General features: G+C 39.9%; 1 protein-coding gene across 3 annotated transcripts in view; it reads left to right on the top strand.

The window, feature by feature from the left end:
• The window catches only part of SRPK1 (SRSF protein kinase 1), a 28,029-nt gene extending 8,447 nt beyond the window's left edge, over nt 1–19,582 (top strand). The window contains exons 2-16 of one of the 3 annotated variants that reach the window (XM_041119679.1): nt 71–346; nt 3,787–3,920; nt 5,691–5,799; nt 6,229–6,316; nt 6,535–6,622; nt 8,130–8,236; nt 8,912–9,077; nt 10,113–10,138; nt 10,636–10,849; nt 11,136–11,564; nt 13,030–13,130; nt 14,060–14,167; nt 15,521–15,590; nt 16,047–16,139; nt 17,062–19,582. In XM_041119679.1, coding sequence (XP_040975613.1) covers nt 276–346; nt 3,787–3,920; nt 5,691–5,799; nt 6,229–6,316; nt 6,535–6,622; nt 8,130–8,236; nt 8,912–9,077; nt 10,113–10,138; nt 10,636–10,849; nt 11,136–11,564; nt 13,030–13,130; nt 14,060–14,167; nt 15,521–15,590; nt 16,047–16,139; nt 17,062–17,246 — 1,989 coding nt within the window. In that variant the 5' untranslated portion in view covers nt 71–275 and the 3' untranslated portion in view covers nt 17,247–19,582. Of the gene's footprint in view, nt 1–70; nt 347–3,786; nt 3,921–5,690; nt 5,800–6,228; nt 6,317–6,534; nt 6,623–8,129; nt 8,237–8,911; nt 9,078–10,112; nt 10,139–10,635; nt 10,850–11,135; nt 11,565–13,029; nt 13,131–14,059; nt 14,168–15,520; nt 15,591–16,046; nt 16,140–17,061 lie in introns of those variants that run through there. The other 2 variants (XM_029999495.2, XM_041119680.1) reach the window with 2 other exon arrangements.
• Nucleotides 19,583–19,730: the final 148 nt, after the last annotated feature.

Raw genomic sequence — 19,730 nt, 5'->3', positions numbered from 1 at the left:
AGACAGGTAAACATCAAGAGAAGGAGAGGAATCTATTTATGCTCAACCCCTAACATGACTGAATTTGCAGGAAGATCAGCTGAGAGCAACCCCCAGCCTTGCTGCAAGGCCCTTTACCTGCAATGCAGTGCTGTGCATCTGCAGCTAGGTGGTGGAGGCAAATCCCTCTTCTCCCTCACTCTTGCACAAAGCTTTGCTGCGTTCGAGAAGAACCAGCCCCTCCGCCTGCCGTTGATGTCCCCCTGCTTCCTGAACAGTGTGGCATCTGATTTTTAATGGCTCTTTCGAAAACTATTGGGCTGTCTTCGGGAATATCTTTATCAATGGGAGGCCGTGCTTCATGCAGGTAGGTTACCCTTTCTTTTTAAATTTTTTTTTTTTACCTCATGAATTTGCAGTTCTTCAGGCATTCTTGAGAGAATAAGGACTTTTGGGAGGGTCTCTAGATATGGATTCACACAAATTCCATAAAAGATCTAGTATTCTGCCTTGGCATTGCTGTTCCACATTGTTTTCCTTAAGTAAAATATTGCTATATAGTTGTAGAGAGACCCTGCAAATCCCGTTAATTCTGATGATTAATTAGCACACTGAGAGAGCAAAAGTAAAAGGTGATCAAGGTGTTCCTAAGTAGAACAGAGATGGCTGTAAAAAAAAAAAAAAAAAAAAGTACCCTAGAAGACTTGATTTTTAATGGGTAAACAATTAACCATTTTTTGTAGCCTCTTTATATATTTTACCTGCATTTTGCAGTATTGCTGACAGCTGTTTCAGCTGTGATCTTTAAATACCAAGTATGGATTTTTCTGCTGTCTTGAGCAGCCTTTTGTGCCTTCTAGAGTACTGTCTGTGTGAGCGAAGCAGACAGATGAGGGTTGTGGGTTTGTGTATCAGTTTTTCTTTGGTATTAATAGATATTCTGCACTGATTAAATCTCTCAATACGTATCTGCACTTGACGTGGTCACTTTGGGGGAAGAAGGTGGTGGGATGTGACAACATCTAATGAATTTTTGCAGGAAGGCAAAGGAATAAGATGTGTTTTGGAGGTGATTTCATAAAGGAAATAGCACAGTAGAAATGTATGTGACCTGAATACAGCTCACATTAGTTGGTATAATAGATTATAATATAGAACTGAAATGCTTTTGGATCCCCAGGACAGACTCAGATGCAGACTATAGGGTGTGTCATGTACGAGGTTGTCAGCAGCATGATTCGTCAGCCCCTTCTTAGGAGGGGTGCAGAAAGCTTCCAAGAGAATGGGGTTTAGTGCTTCCAGTAACTTCTTCTTTGATGCATGAAATTACTATTATTGAAAAGCATTGGGACTGCAGAATGGCATGATGTTTCTGTCTGCATCAGTGGTTTTTAGGATGAATTTCCTTTTGAATCTGTTCTAATCCCGTACATCTTGTGCAGATACCAAAGTGAAAATCGCAAAACAGCATTGGGGAGAATTACTCTTTACTACTTACGCTATGGGTGTGGCTCCTGGGCTTAAATTCTCCTTTCTATCCAATTCTGTGTTCTGGTTCTCTTTACCCTGTATATAGGGTTTGTTATATGTGAGCCTCCAGTCTCCCCTTCAACTGTTCTGTCCGTGGCCCTTTCTTGCCTTGGCTACAGCTCTTAATTTGGGGATAGTATGTGACTTTATTCGTAGCTCAGTTGTTCCCAAAGGAATGCAGCAGTTTTAAGGTAGCTTTTTGACCTCCAAGACTTTCCCCCCCCTCCCCGAGTTTCCTTCTTCCTACCCCTGACTTGTAATTCTGTGGCTCAAGGGGAGGGGGAAATGTCTAAATACTAAATATCTTGGGGCTGGATCAAGCTATAGGGTTGTTAATAAATGTCTCAGCCTGGCAGCAGTGGAATGGACTGTCTGGCAGTCTTGTTTTACGGTTCGGGACCACTAATCTGTGTTGCTTATCTGTTCCTGAATTAAAAAATCAGCAGGACTTGCTAGCCCTGACAACTGACTGAAATAAATGTCAGGTGGTTTGGTTGTGCCTGGGATGACCTTTGTAGCTCCTCTTTGGTTTAATGAACTTCAATTCCAGATTGTAAATGGCTACAAGTTTAGTCATGATCAGATTGGAACGTGTGATTTCTTTGCTTTTATGCTCCATAGATATTTAAGATGGCTGTAGTTTTAATGTGTAGTAATGTATTTAATGTACGAAGTCTCAGCAGAGTGCATGTGTAGTAGGTAAATGTTGAACATTCATTCTGCTGTATACCTACTCAAAATTGAAATATTAAATTTGTCCCATGGATTAAGATTAGTTAGTATGGCCATGATACAATGCACAGAACTCCAGCTCGGTTATAAGCTAGAAAAACTGCATCTGAAAGCCCACATGCATTAGCATACCCACTGGCATAACCAGTGGCTGTCTCAGCAGTCACTCCTCCTTTGAGCAAAACTAGTTGAATTTGAAATAGGGTAGTGGAAGGCATCGGTTATATCTGCTGCTTCACTGGAACAATAGTGTCCATACAAGAAACTTCTGCTAATTCACGCTGACAGGGAAACTCATTGTGAAGAATGTTATCTTGTGCTTGTACATCACTGCTGTAAAGAAATTTGTTGCCCACCTCTTTGGACAACTCCAGCTTTTTTTAATATCTCATACTTCTAAGAAAAGAAAGCTTGATGATAATATCCTGCAGTACTTTGCCATTAAATCTTGCCAATGCAAATGGGCTATAGGCACTGTTTTTGTTATAAATGCTTGCTTTGTACAAAACTATATTGAAGATAAAACTTTGTAGACAATTAGCCATTCTCTTTAATGCTTTGTAAAGTAAATAACTTACCTGTTTTAGTATTATCATTTCATGAGCTGTTTGGCTGTAAGCAGTGTACTGCCATGAAGAAGGAGTTGGGGCACAGGGGAGATAGCAATATGTTTTAGCTTGGGGAACTGGAACACAGCTTAAATGTGTGAGAGCAATGAGGTGGCCTTTGCTAACGTGATCTTCACAAGCAGGAACTTAGAGTAGCACATTTGGTAAAAAGTCACACACAAAATTAATGTTTTTATTTATGAATGTGGGAGTGAAAAAAAAAAAAACAACCACCCTGGTGCCTGATTTCAATTCCTCTGTAATCACAAGGTCTCGGAAGAGTTTACAGAACATCTGCTCGGCGTACTCCCACTCGCCATAGTTCAGACAACTAACAAACTTTAGACCTTCAGTGAAGAGATGAACTAGAAGTGCAGCCTACCGCAGGAGGACAGGAGAAATCAAGGGCAGTACTAGGGATTTTAGAGTTCTAAAGTGTTAGAAGCAGAAGGATTGTTAAATGCTCATTTGATCTCAAAGGTGAAAGGGACAAAGGGCACAGATTCTAAAACACTGGTTTAATTTTTTTTCCAAAGGAGTAAGAATTAATTGGTGTTAGTCTTTAACATTCATCAACATTTAAATCTTCAGGTTTTATATGAGGTAACATCTCAAAATATAAACTTGCGTTAGAAAAGTCCTCACTGAATGAAAGGCTGAGAAGGGGTTCAAAGGCACTAATGTTTTGGTGGGATCACTAAGCTTTTAACTCACTATCTTGTCTGGTCTTTTCTTCCACTATAAAAGTGAATCTAGGGCATTAAGTTGTATTTCTTAAATACAAAAATTGTTTCTGTCTATTTTTATATATATAAAAGCATTTAAATGTGAGAATAGTTTTTCTGAAGGCTGAATATTGCATCTCCTCCATTATTAGCAGTCCCTCATGTGAAATGAAAGCTACTGAATTGAAGAGTAACATGTGTGAGACATGCAGTGTGTTCTCTTTCAGACCCGACACTCAGCATCGGGGCCCTGCTGCTCATTCAGAGAATGATCTTCCAGAGCAAGAGGAAGAAATCCTGGGATCAGATGACGATGAACAAGAGGATCCAAATGATTACTGTAAAGGTGAGAACTTGCCTGTTTAAGACATAGGTTTTTCAATGTAATCAAGAAATTCCCTTGATTTCCCATCTACTACAGAGCATGAAAATAGGCTCTCTCTTACTTTAAGTGTTTTTTGAAACTGTATGATGATAATAACATTTTCAAGCTAACCTGAAATGGAAGAACTATTCTCTAAGGTTCTCACTGCTACCAGTTTAGATTTGAGTTGAAGAGCTGTTTTTAATGCATGTGTTTAAAGCTGTTGGCTCTCCTCTGTGCCAGAGGGCTTTCAAAATTGGTAAAAGCAAGTAGGCCTTGAATTTTTTTTATTTTCATCAGAAAAAGGACACTTTCAAATCTGTTTCAAATTCTTCACTGTTTTCTTTTGAAGATCATCATCTTAGTATCCATTATTAGGTAACTTTGTGTCTGCAAATATAGTCTTCCACTGTTTCTCTGAGTAGAAACTAATTACTGTGCAAGTGGAAATTCCACAGTATATAATTCAATATCAGAAGGGTCAGGCTGTTTTTTAACATAGCAAATACTTCAAAAAAAGATGGAACATTGATCATACAAATTCAACTGATCAATTAATTGAAGCTTGAATGTGTGTCCCCACTTCCAAGCGCTTTGTAAGACTACTTCTGTGATACTATTCATTGTATATATTGAATAAGACAGAGGGAGAATCACATAGCAAATGCCATATATGTGTATTAAAAAATGCAAAGTAGAAATAGCACAGGGAACTTGAATTGCAATGTTTCTTACCCTTCAGTGCTTTCCTTAAAAGCATTTACATTACTTTTAGCATGCTACCCAAGTATTTGTGGGATTTTGCCGTAAAGCAAGTAGGAAGAAGGCCATTGTGCGAATTAGCAATTGGTGCAGCTGTCGCTGTTGTAACTGAAATCTTTAAGTGAAGAAAAGGGACTTCTGCTGCTTGAGCTAATGAAGTAATGGGTAGCAATTCTACGTCTTGTTTGTGAACCAATCAAGAGAGCCGAATCTTCCTGGCAAAGCATGCATTTCATGGGTGGTATTTGCTGACGACAACTGAACAGTAAACGCCTGGAATCTAGGGTGTAATTCCAGGTTCTGGCAAAAATTTATGCCTTAGCAATCACAGATTCTTCTCTTCGTTCTGTTTTCTGCCAGTTCCCTTGTGTCTTTGTCTGGCTTTTCACATCTTTGCTTCCATCATGGAATCTTTCTGCATGGTCAGCAGCTTGAGAGATACTAGGGGTACAGGGAGGAGACTTTCGTGTTTTCAGTGGTGATGTTAAATGGCAAAGTACCTTTCAGTCAGGAAAGCAGTTGCAAGGGAAACTCCGTTGGGATCTTGGGTACAGTACTCTTTCATGTTACAGGGCCAGAGCATGCAAAAGCAATGCTGATACTTAGCTGTAAGATTCTGTTGCTGAACGTCATAAGCTGTGCTTTTCAAAGGTGGTCAGCCTAGCAGACTTCAGATGCTTTCACTGAGGAGATATTCTTTTGTAATGCTGCAGTGATGACCTACATTGAAAAGGAGGAAAAGTCAGTCATTCTAGTTCAATTATATTAAAACTTTTCTATCAACTAGAGGGCTGTTCGCAGCTCTTCCTCTAACATGCTGTATATTTGTTCTAGCAAGATCCAATTAGAGAAGTATTTGCATTTGTTTATATGATTAAAAATGTAAACACATCAAATAAGTCTGCCTCAAGTTGTGATGCTTGTTCCACATAGCTGCTCTTCAGCACTTGCGTGACCTCTTGACATATAAACTTCCCACTGTTTTTCTAGGTGGTTATCACCTTGTGAAAATAGGAGATCTCTTCAATGGACGATACCATGTGATTCGGAAGCTCGGATGGGGCCATTTCTCCACTGTGTGGCTAGCTTGGGACATCCAGTAAGTCCTTCTGTTCTAGCTAGTGTTTCTGGTGGGAATGCAGAGTGTTGCACAAACATGATCAGAAAGCTTTTTACTTTTAGATAAAAACACAAAACGTAGCTGTCCACATTCTAACACAAAAGTTTCCTTTGATATTGTGCATGCAAGTGTGTGGCAGGGAGTTAACAGGACAAACCATATATGTGGAAAGAGTGCTCTTGTGTTCAGCAGTCTCTGACCTATTATTTAATTTTATGAGAAATTATTAACATGAATGTTTTTATAAAAGAGACCCAAAGACAATCTTCATGAGTGCTTAAACCTTATTTTTCCATGATGCTTTAAATAAGTAGCTGTCTTATATGCAAAAGAATTAGGATAATCCTGGAGAATAAGTTCTTTGTATGAGTGTTAACAGTCTCCAATTTACTTACCATGTGTGCATAGAGGGAGGAGATTTGTGGCAATGAAGGTGGTGAAGAGTGCAGAGCACTACACAGAAACGGCACTGGATGAAATCAAGTTGCTAAAATCGGTGAGTGCCTGAGAGTGGGGTTCAATTTTTAATCTTTTTTTTTTTTTAATTCATTTTGAGAACTTCACATTAGTCACATGCTTGATATTTCTGGATTGTCTAGCTGCAAAGAATTTGGATAGGAACCTAACAGTAGTGCAGTAGCTCCAACTTCAAAATATATTCTTGCCTGGTAATTACCTCAAGTAACACAAAATTAATCCTTTTTTTCTCTGCAGGTCCGCAACAGTGATCCAAATGATCCAAGTAAAGAGAGAGTTGTTCAGTTATTAGATGACTTCAAGATTTCAGGAGTTAATGGTTCTCATATCCTTTTGTGGAATAAAGGCAAAGAATTGCATAAAGATGGGAGTTTGCTGGGTAGCCATCATGTCAGTGCTGGTGAGCAATGCCCAGACATCCCTTTCACTGCCCAAGGAAACCTGCTGTAGAATCATCTGCCTCAAAACTGCTTGCTAAGCTCAGATCCAGAATGATCATTCTGCCTGACATAATATGTGTAAGTTGTGGAGATGGCACTGCTTAGTCATGCTTTTAACATGAAAGATGGGGTGGCTGCATCTGATTTGTGAATCAGGACTGAATGGCTTAGTGTCTGAGGTACCTTTGTGGTAAGAGAGCCCATCTATCTCAACCCCTCAATTTTGCAAGCAGCCTGGTAATAACCCCTTATTTAAGTAAAGCAGTACAAAATGTTAAGATCAGTAATTAAAAATGGCAAACACATGCAGTCTATAACTTGATAATGAGGTGGTTTTCTAGTTACGGAAGCATCTTACCTTGGACTTTATCAACCTTGTTAGGATGTTTAAAGTGTATTACTTTGCAAATCCCCTGTAGTTCTGCGAATAGCCTTCTAATAGGCAGTGATCTGTGGCAAGTCCTAATAATGCATCCATAAAATTTGAAAGTTGGACTTTTGCGCATGTTTCCGCTTTGCGGTACCTTGAATTTTATTTTGGTGAAAATTACTAGGCTGCTTGAGAGACTCGAGCTGTAGGTTATAAACATTCTAACACTTTTAGAAAACAGGAGCCCCGTAATGTATTTCCTCTATTAATTAACTTTTTTCCAGTACATAGCACTGAGTAAATGTTGACTTGATCTTGTATTTCTTTCACTCTTGTGAAACACATGCGTGCTTTCTGCCAGTGTAGAAGAAAAGCAGCCTAATAAACTCCTAGAAGTTTGGCTTCTAAAGCAAAGGCACAATACTGAATGTGTCACTAGAGTGACTGTAGCTGTTGAGATCTTATGGACAAAAAGTAGATAATGTAAATATTGTTGGAAGTTGAGGCTTGTCAAAAGTTTGTTTTACTGGTAAAGAGGCAAGGGAGGGTGGAGAAAGTAACTTAATTGTTCTGAAGATGACTTATGAAATGGAAATTTTATTATCTTTTCAGGTAATGCTGGTACAGAGAGATCTGGCATTGAGTTTTGCCTGGGGCAAGAGCCTAGGCAGTTCCAAAACGTACATTGTTGGCTTGAAGCTGTCTCAATACTAGCAGGAAATACTAATGCAAACTTGCTTGTGTAACTGGCTTTCACTCAAAGCAGGAGATTGCTACTGCTGCATTAGGACCATTGTCCTAACCAGCTCCATCCCGCTGTATTTTAGCTTTTAGATAACAACACTGATGTGTGGGATAGGATGGTGCTGTTAAGGAAGGCAGCTTCTCTAAGCTGTGTCAGAAGGATGAGGGTTCTTTAATAGAAAATGCTTAAGTGGTATGGATTTCTTTTGATCCTCAGTCCTGGGAACGCAGCACTCCTTGGGTCAGGATGTCCATCTTTTTCCTTGACTGAGTTCCAGATATCTGTATGGTGTTTGAAGTTCTAGGGCATCATCTCCTGAAGTGGATCATCAAGTCAAATTATCAGGGACTTCCACTCCCTTGTGTCAAAAAGATCATCAAACAGGTAAGTTCCAGTTCTGACTGCGCTGTTACCCTTGGCCTAGTGAGAACTTTCACTAATCTTTCTCGGATCCAAGCAAATGAAAGTTAAAAATTAGTGGTGTATCTCTCATGCAAGAAAATCATTCTTGGGTTAATATTTCCTTTCTCTACTGCAAAAACCTTCTGCTACAGATATTTATTTTCTGACATTTCAACCATGATGGGAGGCCGGCTTTGCTTTTAACCTCTTCTTACCCTGGTTATTCCTCGTAAGTGCAAGTATTTTTTTTAAAACTGTCACAGTAAGTACAGTGCTTAATGATGGGAAGAGCAAGAGAAACCTGTTCTTCCTACTGGATGGTTGCCTAAGAAAAAACATCTTTCTACATGTGAGGTGAAGGGGAGGAGGAAAACATGATTTTATTGTAGGGTATTAAGATTAGATTTTCAACTGTGGTAAGTTACGTTATGAGGGTAGAGAGACAGTATTTTAAATTCGTAGCTAAAATCTGTATGCGAATCTGTGTTTTCTAGAACTGAGTAGTAACCACTGATCACATTAGCTTTAATCTGGAGCACTCTCAAACACAGAAGTCCTTCAGGTTCATTGGTCATCCTAGGCAATTTTGCATTTTCACTTCACTCTGCTCATTCTTTGCTTTTTCTAATGATCAATTTCCTTCTATTCTGTCTGCAGGTTCTTCAGGGTCTGGATTACTTGCACACAAAATGTCGAATCATTCATACAGATATTAAACCTGAGAACATTCTTCTGTGTGTTAATGACCAGTATATCCGCAGGCTGGCTGCAGAAGCAACAGAGTGGCAGAGATCTGGGGCTCCCCCACCATCTGGCTCTGCAGGTGCTTTCTCTTTCTGAAAATTGGTGCTATTTCCCCCCTACACCCCCAAATCATCACTAATCTCACTTGGGAAAACTGCCTGAGTACAGTGGAACAATAATGCAAGTAACCTCTGAAAAGCCAACTGTAAATTGTGAAGTTAGTCATAGGCTGTAACTTAAAGATGATCAGGAAAGCAGTTGTTTGTCTAAGAAAAATGGAGGGAGGATGCATGCATGCTGGCATCTGCTTTTAACACAGCTCATCTGGCACTGATAAAGCGGTAGGGCAGTCAGTCTTGCATAGCACACACTGCATAAATGCTAATGCACTCAATCTATTGCTGGAGTGAAAATGTGGTGAGGTACTTCTGTTTTCTTCAAAAGTTTTTCTTTCCATTGCGTAATGCTGGAAATGCATTTCATGAAGGTCTCAACAAGATGATTTACCTGTTGTCAGTTTGCAGAAGTCTGAAAAACTTGTAACAGAAACAGCTTCCTTGACATGCTAACATCCCTAAAGATATGAGAGCAAATGTTCTCCTGTTCCTAGTTCCTCTTGCTCCTCCTCAGAATATCCATCTGTACCAGTGTGTAGTTTTCAAGAACTACTGCAGTGTGTATTGGAAGGCTTTGTCACTCATAATCTTATGCCACCAACATTTAGCTGAGCCCATCATAGCATAGCTTAGCTCAGGGAAGCTCCCTTAACTTTGGTATTTTAATGTTTTGGTTTGCATTCCCTTTTCAGTAAGGTGCATAATACATGCAGTAAATGAAGCTGCATGACAGGAAGTTTAAGTCTCTGATATCAGTCAAGCAAGTCTACTATCTGGAATTTTAATTACGCATTTACTCATTTAATGTTTTTCTCTTTTTTTTTTTTTTTATTCTTGCTCTACTTTTGTAGAGAAATGAGCCTTCAAAATAACATTTGCTGATATCTTAAAACGTTGTTACCAAACCACGTAGGAAAAATACTTACCTTAAGATAATAATGCAGTTGCAGTTTTTTAATATAAACATACTAATTTACTGATCTTCCTTTCCCTTTCAGTGAGCACTGCACCACAGCCAAAACCAGTAAGTGTAATAGCTTTCATACATAAGTATCCATCTACTTACGGTATCGACTGCGTTGTTTCATAATGCAGTCAGCATTAAGGGAAAGCAACCTTCTATCAGAAGGAAAAGTGTGATTTGTGTTTGTCATAGACATAGGCATTGGGTTCAATGCTGTCTTGGAGATTTAAGTAGTATTAGCTCATATATCACCAGAACAAGTAGTCTTTTTGGTGGTCTCAAGGTCTGTTGTGAAGGTGACCTGTCTGTGGAGTCTGAGATCCCTCATTTGGAGAATACTGGAGGTTTTTCAGGTCAGGACAGAAATGCACTGATAAGAGGCATAGACAACTGCTCCAAAAACCTTAATGTCTGCTTTTTATTTGGGAGAAGAACTGTCTCCAGAGTTTTCATCCCAGACTGCTTCCTCAGCTCTAAAATAAATTAAAACTTGATGCCTTTTAGATTTATTGAAATAAGAAATGCTAAGTCCAGTTTCTCTGCTTGCTTCTGTGTAGGCTGACAAAATGTCAAAGAATAAGAAAAAGAAGTTGAAAAAGAAGCAGAAACGCCAGGCTGAGTTGTTAGAGAAGCGAATGCAAGAGATAGAGGAAATGGAGAAGGAAGCAAGCCCTGGGCAGACACAGCCTGAAGAGGAGGAAGAAGCTCGGAGCCCTCTGGAAATGCTCATAAAAGTTAGTCCACCAGTGGAAAACGTCAGCAAAAAGACAGGTATGGACCTAAAATATTGCTAAAGTAGCCCAATTGTCCTTTCACTCATGCTGGCATCAGTAGAGTGAGCACCTTTAGTAGAGGTGGCCATTGTCATTTAACCTGTTCGCATTGCGTTCTACCCATCTAAAGAGGCTAGGAAATGTCCTGTTACAAACTGAATTAATGAATGATTGTGTTCAGTTACATTTTGAGAACTACCTGCTTCTGAGGGCTCCCTTGAACAGCTTTAGCTATTACTTTGTTTAGACATATTCTGCTATCTTCTCCTTTTCCACTCTTCCAGCTGAAGTCGTTGTACAAGAGCAGTCTGTTCTAATGGAAAGCAGCGTGGAAAAATGTGTTACAGAAGTAAACTGCAATGGAGTGATACAAATGACGGACTTGCCAGACTCCAGCAATCAAGGGTCTGTGCGACTTGAGGATGACCTTCATAATGCCAATGACTGTGGCGATCACCCTCATACACAGAAGAAGGAGAACTTCCATAGTTGCAATTACAGTCAGCGTAATGGTGACTCGGAGAACAGGCCTCAAGAAGCAATGTCGGACTCGTTCGTGCCCTTAGTTTCAGAAGATTCCATGGTGTGTCAGCCCACGTCCAATGAAGAGCGATCATTCAATGAGCAGGAGATTAACCATTTGCAAGAAAGCATCCGGACAGAGATACCTTCAGAGGACGAGAATGAGAATAATAGCCCGTCAGACAACAAAGGTATAAGAGGAACCCTGTGAGAAAGGGCTCCTTTCTCCTTGATGTGGGAGAGTTGTGTTACAACACTTCAGCAGAGTATTAATAGAAACCTCCATTTTTATAGGCTGAAGTGATCAGAACTGCCTGTTTGAGACTTTTTCTGCCAGGAGTAATTAACCTGACAGTCCTACTCTGAGACGTTTGCTGTTTGTAGCTTCCACTGGTAGTTGCACCTTAGTTTTGACTATTGAATGCATAAGTATTCCCACTTTTAGAAAGTACCTATACATTTGGTTTTCAGTATAGGAACATTCCTTCCTTTGTATCAGGTGTTTCTTATGTGATTTTCATTAATAGTTAGAAATGTAAGTCTACAAATTGTCACTGGCTCTTAAATTATGGTATAAGTACTGATTAGTGTGCTCTGATAGTTTTGTTCTTAACATGGAGTACAGGTAACTCCTCTCAGTTGCTTGAGATGAGCAAATGTTTTCCTACAGTTGGAAATGTAGCTTGACTGAAAGCTTATACAGCATAGGGGGAAAAAAACTCTTAATGCTTTTGTTTAAATATGATTTGTTTCAGGGGGAAAAAAAAAACCTCTAAGTCTTGTAGGTTTAGGAGAACATAAGATGCACAATAGTGTGCAGCAGTTTAAACACATTCCAGGTGTGTGTTTTTTAAAAACTCGAATCAATTGATAAAACTGTCCTTTTTTGCATCTTTGAGTCAAGGTCAGGTGAGGTATATCTGATTGGAGAAGGAGGGGGAAACTAACATTTGTGCTTCTTTTTTAAAAAAAATTCTGCAGCATTTTCTTGGCAGAGTAGTGCTGGGGAGTTACATGGACAAAAAGTAGCAAGTGAAATGTCAAGACTTTGAATCTTGAACTGCATTTAGTTGGATGCCTCTGCTAGATTACTAGGTGTATTTTGCTTCTCTCAGTGCTCTCCCAAATTGCTTGAGAGGTACAGATGGGTGTAATTTAGTGACTTAATATTTTTGCTCTCCACTGTGTCATTGAGGTTCTCCCAATGTATACTCTAGCTCTTGTAACTGTCTGCATTGCAGCAGTGAGTGATGGGTATCTCAAAAAGATGGTATAATATGTGGACTCTCCTTCTTCAAAGATTTAGGAAGACTTAAGGGTTGAGAGGCTTGTTGTGTTTCTGGCAATGCCCTTATTTAAAAAGCCTGTCTAGATATAGACAGACTTTTTAAGTCTGTGCAAAGAGTGCTGGGAAACAGTCACTGTTACATATGCTTTCTTGTCCTTCTGCTTTATAACACTGGTCAGGTCTTAATGGTGGTAGCTCTGTTTTTCATAGTGCAGGCTGCTGATTTTTATACCTAGGCTTTGGGGAGGGAAAGGTTCTGATCTGTAAGCAAAACCCTTCCTGGGTAGGGAGAGGGTGATAGGATTTGTATGACAGATGGTGACACTGTCCATGTAGCTTTAATCAGCTGTTGTACATGTTGCCTGTAGGAAAATCAACTGCTGGGAATTTCCTTCTTAATCCTCTTGAGCCCAAGAATGCAGATAAGCTCAAAGTGAAGATAGCTGACCTAGGAAATGCCTGCTGGGTGGTAAGTTTACAATCTTTTCACATTGACTGTTTAAACCTGCTAATTCATTCACAGTATGCCAAGATGGAAAAGAATCTGTAAAACAGATTCTTAGATCTGCTTGTGACAGTAGTGACAGTTTGAAACTTATGTTGGGGAAAAAAGAGGGGGGCGCAGGGACACAAAGAAAGAAATGGTCTTCTAATGTAGGATTTCAGCCTGTGTTCTGGGTGCCTCGCTGGTCATTAGATTACTTCTAATAGGCCTGTGAACAGTGTCACATATAATGCGTAGAAATCTGCAGATGTGAAACTTCTGCAGGAGTCTGTAGCTCTCCTGGAGAGTAAGAAAGTGGCAAACAATTGCTCTGATGTGCTAGTTCTGTAGTTAATTAGTTTGTCAAACTATTTCAGTGGATTTATGAGCACATGAAAGAGACTCACAGTTTTATTCTTTGATGGTTGTGCTGTGCTGCTTTTAAGCGGTTGACATTTCGAATAGAAATGTCTGTTTTACTTGGCTTCTTCAATGGCAAAATACTTCAGATCTTATGGGAGAGATGAGTCTTAAACTCAGAATGGCACATCAAGCTTGCAGTGTCTGGCAAGGTGGTCTCTTACATTGGTGTTGCTTATCTGCTTTGAGGTAGCTGAATCATGGCCTATCTGTCATGACCAGATAGGAGCGGGTGCAGCTTCTGAAACAGTCTTCCCTTATTCTATTTTTGTGGCTTGCTTTTGTCTAAATTGCTGGACTGTTTTACTCAAGGAGTGTCTCATGTAGAGCATTTAAACAGTACTTGGAGGAATATAAGGAAATACTTAATGAGGATGTAAAATTTGGATTAAATGTAATGGGAATGAGCTTTGATCTGCTCTGACCTTCCAGGTTGTTGATTCTCCTCTTTTAAACAGTCTCTAACTGTTTAGTAAAATGTATCTTCTATTTAGCACAAGCACTTCACTGAAGACATCCAGACAAGACAGTACCGATCCTTGGAGGTGTTGATAGGATCGGGGTATAACACCCCTGCTGACATCTGGAGCACGGCGTGTATGGTGAGTGGGGTCATCCGGGAGAGTTTAAACCGCCTCTGCAGAGCATTCTGGGAAACTCCTGTGTGCTGTGTACTCTGGACTGCTGAGTCACTAGCCAAGCCTGCCAAAAACCTCACAGGTGTTCAGCCAACTTCCAGACTTGCTGCATACCATGTTTCCATACAAAAGTTGTTTCTTTTATTTTTTTCTGCCACATGTGGTTTTTCTTTTGAAAGTTAGTTTTGTTGTACAGCACCAGCAGATTTCAAATATAACTGTACTTTGACATCATGCTCTGTGGAGAAACAAGACAGCTATGCAATTGTGAAGACAAAACCTTTATATAAAAGAGCGTCTCCGCTGCATCCAGCACTGTTTCACAGATGTCTTCAGTATAAATTCATATTTTAATCATATGCATCCTCTGCATGTTTGGAATCATTTTATAATCTGACTAGTGCTGAGACGAGGCTGAAGCTGTTCCTGTAATAGCTGGCAAATGTAGAATATGCTGATTTACCAAAAAAAAATTAAAAAAAAAAAAAAGTCAGTCTAGTCAGTTACTGCGTGTGCCTCTTTGCTGTCTCCACTGTGTTTTCTACAAATCAAAGCTTGGGCTTTATTTTTTAAGCTCGGAAAATTGTAAGTGAAGTCATTTTTGCTGTCTTGGAAAACAAGCTGTGATTTTTGATGAATGTGGTAAAACAAAATGCAGTATGGTCATGTTGCCTCTGCAGAACGTGTGGCCAAAATTACGCAGTGGTTACTCCGAGTGCCTAATTCAATAGTTAGACTACAGCAGTCTGTAAAGAAAACTAAGAATACAAAAGGTCAGAGGTACTGTTTTGAGTAAAAGTGAATACGTAAAAGGGTAAATGCATCATGGAATTTAGAAGTGGTGAGGTGAAATTAATGCAAATGTTCTCATTTAAAACATATTTTCGTATCTACATATGAATGTTCAGAGATTAACTGTTTGAAAAATGTCTCTAGTATCTGAAATTTGGAGGGAGGGGAGAATCTTTGTAAAAAATCTAGAATTTGGACATGACATCATTTTGCAAAATGCTGTTGAGGCGGAAGAGAGGCTAAGCCTGTGAAATGCCTTAATTTTGTACAATTTCACACAAGCATACTGCATTATGCTGTGATCCAGAATTCATCATAGATATGCCCGTGATGTTTTTTTAATGCAGTCATTAAAATGTTGCAAAGTAATTGTACATCATAAGATGGTAATGGTGTACTAGAGTTCTACAGGTTATTCTTCCCACTGCTTTGCTTCTGGCCCAGAGATACGCAGAATCAACTTGCAGTACGTCTAACTGTGAAGTGCATTTAAGTGATTTAACGTGCTCATTTCTCTTTGTTTAGGCCTTTGAGTTAGCAACAGGAGACTATCTGTTTGAGCCTCATTCTGGGGAAGATTACTCACGGGATGAAGGTGTGTTTGTCTAAGTCTATTTTCTTTTTAAAATGGGCAGTGAAAAACAACAGATGCTTCTTCACAATGAGCCTTCTCTTACGAGTTAGTAATGCAAAGGCTCCTTGCAAAAAAGATTGTTTACCCAAATCAATGGTGTTAGGGGACAACTGTGCTCAAGCCTCTGCAGTAAACCACCATGCAGTAAAATCCATGTTCTTGTTCTGATGTTTTCCATTCCTCTTATCCCTGGATTCTCTATCTTGTTTCTCAAACTGTTCATGCCTCAAATGGCCCTTACCTTTTTTCCTGCTTGCCCCTTGACTTTGTCCTTGTTCAGTGTAATCTGACTTCAGGTGGATCTCAAAGTAATTTTTAAGGGAGAGAATGTCTTTGTCCTTATACTAGAGAAGGAAACTGGGGCATAGAGATGTCTTGTGTGGATGTGTCTCATTGTCTTCTTTTGAAAAAATGCAGATCACATTGCATTGATCATAGAACTTCTGGGGAAAATACCTCGCAAGCTCATTTTGGCAGGAAAATATTCCAAGGAGTTTTTCACCAAAAAAGGTAAAAGGAAACAAAACAAATGTCATTTATCCCTTCATCCCCTGCCCCAAATACACAAGAGTGCCTTGCTGGAAATGCCAGTTAACAATAGATGCTAGCAAAGATGCCTCTTTTAAGTGTTTCCTTTTGTTTTGTGAAAAGCTTTCTCAGTAAAACTGCAGCTAAATATAAGGCATTCTTGCCTAACTGCTAAAAGTATCCTGCATTCTAGTACTTGACATCTTGGTGTTGATCAAATGCAGCAGGTAGAAAAACAGTACTGTAGATATTTCTTCAGACTTGATTTGGCTTTATTTAGCTGATCTTTGTCAGCTGCCGTTGTTGACTCACCTTTGAAGTTTTCTCTAGACAACTTTGTTCCATTTCTAGCATGCCAGTCACCTAAATAGTGCCTTGCATCCTGAGCTATGTTGCTCAGGATGCATTATACAGTTACCATAAAGCCCTAAGTACCCCAGAAATGTATTGAGTCTCAAGAAGAAGTTTTTGACCTAGTTTAATACTTTTTTTTTATAGAACAAACCCTTTTTTGTTAGTAGTGTATTGCTTCCTCAAGCAGTGCTGCATGTATGGCATGTATTCCAAAGTCAACGGCACAGTGTTTATCTGTGATGTCAACCAGTATAGTTGGTGATTTAATGAAGCTAAACAGTATTTGCTGATATTGGATCAGAAATAGCAGGAGGGAAAAAAGAAGCCTTCAAGGAAGTACATTTCTAGAACAGTCTTCAAAAGCAGATAGAAAAGGGGTTGTATGATAATTTATTTCTTCCTTTAGCATGCCCTACCATTTTATACTCCCTATGCCCAACTATTCAGAACAGTTTCTGAATTCAGTATGTCGTCTTTAGCTGTTTGGCCTATTTTATTGAGCTGCTCTGCTCCCATGTCTTGCACTTAACCTGTCTGTCTTGGTTTTCAGGTGATCTGAAGCACATCACCAAACTGAAGCCCTGGGGCCTTTTTGAAGTCTTGGTGGAAAAATACGAGTGGTCCCAAGATGAGGCAGCTGCATTCACAGACTTCTTATTACCCATGTTGGAGCTGATCCCAGAGAAACGAGCTACAGCAGCAGAGTGTCTCAGGCACCCCTGGCTTAACTCGTAGAGGCTTCAACCCAATGCCACAGCACTACACTCTGGTTTACAGCATAACATACATGCACCCAGCTGCCCCTTCCCAGATCCATTTTTTTTCCTTGTTCATTTTCAGTGTGAAGTTCTTCCTTCAAGGCTTCCAAGATTTTAGATAAATCTAACCTGTTCTGATGAGTTTGCTTGTGTGACTCAATGGGGACTCTCCTCAGCCAGTGGGCATCATCTGCGTTTTGCCTTGATTAGGCTTCGCCAAAGACTAATTGACTAGAATATGAAGTTTTTCCTGAGTCTCCTCACTGTTACGCACCGTGTGTTACAGATGTGAGCTCACCTGTGCTCAGATAAGCTCCCTTAGCTAAATTCCAACTCTCCTTTCTTCATGAAGGGGATGCGAAGATTGAATGCCTCCTTATCTCACTGACTCAGGAGTCAATTTCCCGCTGTTCGTCCAGTAGCTAGCAATTGGGTGAGAAGTAACAGATGGCACCAAGGTGGTGTTAGTTCCTTGTAGAGCAAAGACCTCCAAATCCCCTTCATCATTTTCTAGGTGTCTACTGTATTCTTTGCTTTCCAGTCGCATAACTTTTCTTTAGTTCTAGCTGTTTAAATCTTTTGAAGAGAGCTATTTAAACCTAGGTTTTAGTATCCTTTATTTCTTCTTCCAAAGTGCCCTGCCTCTTTACTTTTTCCTTCCCTGTGCCCAGATAGTCAGAATAGTTTCTGAACTCGGTGACATTTTCTACTTTAATGCCTGTGCCTGTGACTAAAAGGTGACAAGCAAAATAAGCAAAAGCTGGAACTGACTCAACGCACAATCTTCAGCGTACAGATGGGTGTGCCCTGTGGCTGCAGAGAGGTAGCCTTGTTGCAGGCAACTCTTCTAACATTTTAGTGAGCTGTAAGTTTTTTGGTTTTTATCCCTTACTGGCACTTTTTTTGCCTTGCTTGAGGCGGTTGCTGTATCTGTGAGAGTGTGGCTTTCACTGATGCAGTCTACTCTGGCCCTTAATTTTTGGCCATTCACTTTTTCCGGAGAAAAGGGTGGCAGCATCTGTGTCACAGCCATGCTATAGCTCTTGACTTTCAAAATCAACACTTGAAGGCCTAGTGTAAAGATTTCTTTTCCTTTAACTTGCTTCAGGTGCTGGCCTTCAGAAATAACTACCCAGGATGGGACTGCCTTTTTATTTTCTGGGCCATTAGCACAAGGAGAGCTAGCAGAAGTGGAAGAGAACTGACTTTTCCATGTAGATACTGGATTAGAAGCTGTTTCTAGAGTTATCCCAAGTAAAAATGTTCTGTGGGGTTTCTATATAAACTTCTCAGAAGGGGTTGGATATAATGAGTAAATGGGTTAATTTTAATTAAAAGTTAAATCACTGTGGCATTTGATAGTTTTATGATGGCTTCTTCTAGACTTGCCCATCCTGTTACAGATTCAGTGCATCCTACTCTAAAGCAAGATTTGGCAGCATTGAGACTTCAGAGGCACTTCCTTACCCTGGACCAAACAGGCCTTTGGATTTGTGGTGGCTCTCAGAGGATAGAAGTTGTTGCAGGAGCATGCTGGAGGCCACGCAGATGCTATCCGAGATGATTACGTTGCCAAAGCTGCCAAGACCACTGTTATGTGTCACTTCTGTATGTGTGTTTGGAAATCCTGGTTCATAAGGATCGTTCATTCATAAACCTTGGTGTCTTTTAATCCACTTGAAAAGGGTTTCTCCAGTCCGGTGCCTGACTGGGCTTATTAATGCAAATCATGCTGCATGTTCTTTTAGGGGTAGATCAGGTTCTCTATGCATATAATCTAAAATTAAAGGCAGGTAACATACCAAAAGAGTTTTAAACTGCTGATTTGACTTTTTTTTTCCCTTTCATCTGGAGTTTTCCAGTCACCTGTCACTTCCATATCTGTTACAGAAGGACTGCAGACAGGACTGGGTTCCAAAATACCTACTGTCTACATACTGTGAAGATACATTGGCAGGGCAAACAATTTCTGTTGTCTTGAAAGCTCACCCGTGTCCTGTGTACTTGAGACTGGCTGATTAAAGAACTTTCCTAGAAGGGGTCTGCACGCTTCGACTCTGAGAGCTCCTTCCTTCCCTTCCCTCTGCCACCCCTGACTGGAGGAGGATGTTTTTTACCATGATAGCCAAGGCTAGAGCCAGCTTGTGAGTTGAAGACCTGCAGAAGTAGCTGTCAGGATTCAGCCTTGTACCGTGTGCTCGTTCACTTGGGGTTTGTTAAATTTCCAAATTGCCGTAAAGTGCTCACACTAAAGGATTTGTACTTGCTGTGTCAGTCTAAAACCTGAAGGAAAATACATTTTTATTCTTTCTACTTGGGTGCTTTGTCTTTTTTCTTTGTGAAAGCCATACAATAAACAGATTATTTAATAACTGAGCCCTATTCCTCATATGTTCCCTCTGTAAGTCTGTTCCTTCTGAGCTAGTGGCCCATCGATTGAATTTTCTTTGCTAGTGAGCAC

Source organism: Aquila chrysaetos, chromosome 24 (genome assembly GCF_900496995.4).
Source record: "Aquila chrysaetos chrysaetos chromosome 24, bAquChr1.4, whole genome shotgun sequence".
In the NCBI taxonomy this organism is placed as follows: Eukaryota; Metazoa; Chordata; class Aves; order Accipitriformes; family Accipitridae; genus Aquila; species Aquila chrysaetos.
Note: the sequence above shows the minus strand (reverse complement) of the source record. Positions and strands in the feature narration are given on the sequence as shown.